This window comes from Anarrhichthys ocellatus, unplaced genomic scaffold (genome assembly GCF_004355925.1).
Source record: "Anarrhichthys ocellatus isolate YVR2014 unplaced genomic scaffold, GSC_Weel_1.0 scaffold6174, whole genome shotgun sequence".
NCBI classification, from domain to species: Eukaryota; Metazoa; Chordata; class Actinopteri; order Perciformes; family Anarhichadidae; genus Anarrhichthys; species Anarrhichthys ocellatus.
The window spans coordinates 1-3,044 of record NW_022286148.1 but is presented as its reverse complement, the minus strand read 5'-3'; the positions used below and the strand labels follow the sequence as shown (position 1 = coordinate 3,044).

The following is a 3,044-nucleotide window of genomic DNA, read 5'->3' as shown; positions in this document are numbered from 1 at the left end:
TCTCCGTAACACACACACAAACACAATGTCTCCGTAACACACACACACACACACACAATGTCCCTGTAACACATATACAGTCCCTAAAACACATGCAGAACATAATGTCCTTTTTATACACATATACAGACACACACTAAGTTTCCCCAGTAACACACCTACTGAACACAATGTCCTACTAACCCACATATGCATGCAAAGTGCCCCTGTAGTACACTTGCAGACTACAGTGTCCGTGTAACACACATACACACCCAGTTTCCTTCTAAGATGTACACAAACACATTGGTCCTGTAAGACAAATATACACAGTGTCCCTGTAACACAAATTCATAAAACATTATCCCAGTATCACACATGTACACACTCGGTGCACCTGTAACACAACCAGTGTCCCCGTAACACACATAAACGAGCGCCCCTCCCCCTCCTGGTTCGTTCGTTTGTTTCTGTTGATCGCTCCATAACGCCCGACATAAGCCTTAACTGAACATATTCTATTATTCTGTAAATCAAAACGTAAAAAAGAGAAAAGACTAAACTAACGGAGAAGAAGAAGAGATGTGTACCGTAGCTGTTAAACTCTTAGTCCCTCTGTTTACTTTCTGCTGTTTTTTCTTAATATTTCTAATCTGATGTCTGAGCGTGACGACGTGTCGGCGATGAACGCATCGTGTTTTAAAAAATAAAATATGAAAAAAGCTCGAGGACGGAGGAGTCGTGTACAAAGTTAGCGGAGAGACTCGGACATCTCGTCTTTTAGAAATGTTTTTTATTGTATGTGATTTAAAAAAAAAAAAAAAAGAAAAAAAAAAAGAACAATGACGACATGGCAAATTTGAAAAGCAGTTTGTGAATAAATTAAGTTTATTGAGAATTATTTTACAAAGAAAGGAGAAAAACTGGTGTCCTGTGTTTTTATTGTCATCAAGTCGATTAAAATGTCGAACTTTATTCGTATAGAACATTTAAAACAAAGACAAGCGACCAAAATACAACTGAATACACACACAAGAAGAAGAAAATCCAAATAAACACAGAAGAAGAAGTCAGAATATTTGTGTTTTTATGAGATTAAAAAAAATAAAGTTAAGATGTTACGAAGCTATTTTATTAATTATGACAAACGTCATGACTCTATGAGCATGAAGTCCCAATCCCCCCCCCCCACACACACACGCACACACCACCAAGACGACTCCCTCTATTCTGGACAGAGACCTCCAGGATCTGGACTCCTCAGGATGTGGACCAGGATCCTGATTGTGGACTTTCAGCTCTGCCTTCAACACCGCCTCTGCTGCAGGACCAGGTCTACCAGCTCCACGTGGATCACAGACTTCCTGTCTGACAGGAAGCAGCGTGTGAAGCTGAGGAAACACACGTCTGGCCATCAGAACTAAGACCAGGACCCCCACTGACTCAGACTCTGACATCCTCTTACAGTTACACGTCTTTGCTCTTCAATACTATACTTGTTTTAACGTACTCTTGTTTGTTTGTTTACCATATTTAATTTCATATTTTCTATTTTTGAATCGTCATATTATTGTTTATTGTTTTGCACAAAAAGTCACATTTGAGATTATAGTTTACATTTTAAGAGAACAAAAAGTTAAGTTTTGGAATTTTTTTTAAATTAATTGAATGAGAAAAAGTATTTTTATTGATATATTTAAAGTAAAATGAGGTTTATTTATGATAGAAATGTGACGCATCAAGAACGAGTTCTTCAGTGATAGAAACCGTTTTATTTAGCAGCAGTTCTAATGTGAATGTTAATATAACGAGTCAAATATGAGAATTATTTAAATATTTAATATCATTTTTTATATTCAAAGTCAAATTGTTTAGAAGAAATAAAACGTTTAAAACAAAGATATGAGAAAAGACGAGAAGCTTCACTCTGTTCTGAAAAGACGAGAATCTTCACTCTGTTCAGTTCCTCTCAGCAGGGCTGCTCTCTGACGAAGAGGTGAGTCTGATGGGCACCAGCCTCTCTTTCCCATCATGCAGCGCTCTCTCCGGGGGGGCCTGGATCTGCAGCCGCCCCCCCACCAGCGAGCAGGTGAGGGCCTCGTGGTCGACGCCGTCCGGCAGCTGGAGCTCCTTCATGAAGTCCTGACAGCAGGAGGAGGAGGAGGAGGAGGAGTCCTGCTTCCTCTCCGTCCGGCCACTCACCCTCAGCTTCCTGCCCACCTGTTTGACGGACAGCTGCTCCGGGGAGAACGCCTGTGTGTCCAGACTGAGGGCAAAGCCGGCGCCGTCTTTCCCCAGCTCATGGACCGCGATGGTCTCGAAGGCCCCCCTCTGGGACCAGGTTTGGTCGATCTCCTCGAAGATCCTCCGGTGCAGCCTCTCCATGTGCTCCATGCTCCGCCTCATCTCCAGTAGGAGGCGCAGCACCTCCTGCTCCACCAGGTGGAGGAGCGGCCGGGTCTCAGGCCACAGGCTGCGGACCGGCCAGAACAGGTCCAGGTCCAGGAGAGACCGCGTAGTGAAGGGGGACGGCTGGAAGACGCTGGGACACAACATGCTGCTGCTGGAGGAGTTTAGACTGAGTGGGACGGTGTGCTGTTTATATACAGTGTGTGTGTGTGTGTGTGTGTGTGTGTGTGTGTGTGTATGTATGTATGTATGTGTGTGTGTGTGTGTGTGTGTGTGTGTGTGTGTGTCTCTGTCAGTGTGTCACAGTCTAAAATAATCAGCTGTTCATGACTCAACATACCGACCGTCTCAGCTTTGTTCTATTTCTGCTGCAGAACTCTGTCATGTTCTTTATGAAGGAGTGAACACAGACACATCTGATCAGTTTATTGATATTATTAAATATTGTCTCATCAGTGATCACAAATATTTTTATTCCTTTTATGGAACAAAAATTTCTTCAGAGGCTTCAGTGGAAACCTTTATCTAATAAAGAAATATGGAGGATGCGGGCATCGATCCCGCTACTTCTCGCATGCTAAGCGAGCGCTCTACCATCTGAGCTAATCCCCCTGTATAAACCGGTGCATTTTGTACAGTTTTAAAACTACCACTAC

The 3,044-nt window shown here is 42.9% G+C and overlaps 1 protein-coding gene and 1 non-coding gene across 2 annotated transcripts; both read right to left on the bottom strand.

Annotated features, from left to right (window-relative positions):
* Window positions 1–1,938: 1,938 nt before the first annotated feature.
* On the bottom strand, window positions 1,939–2,537 carry LOC116380123 (heat shock protein beta-11-like). The gene has a single exon (XM_031842087.1). The coding sequence runs from the start codon at window positions 2,533–2,535 to the stop codon at window positions 1,939–1,941; it is 597 nt and encodes a 198-aa protein (XP_031697947.1). The 5' UTR covers window positions 2,536–2,537.
* A 390-nt stretch (window positions 2,538–2,927) lies between these two features.
* Window positions 2,928–3,000, bottom strand: trnaa-agc (transfer RNA alanine (anticodon AGC)). The gene has a single exon. It is a non-coding gene; the product is annotated as a tRNA-Ala (tRNA).
* Between the last annotated feature and the right edge of the window lie 44 nt (window positions 3,001–3,044).

What these genes read in the sequence shown, in the direction of transcription:
- LOC116380123 (XM_031842087.1), bottom strand. Translation starts at nt 2,535, where the DNA reads ATGTTGTGTCCCAGCGTCTTCCAGCCGTCCCCCTTCACTACGCGGTCT.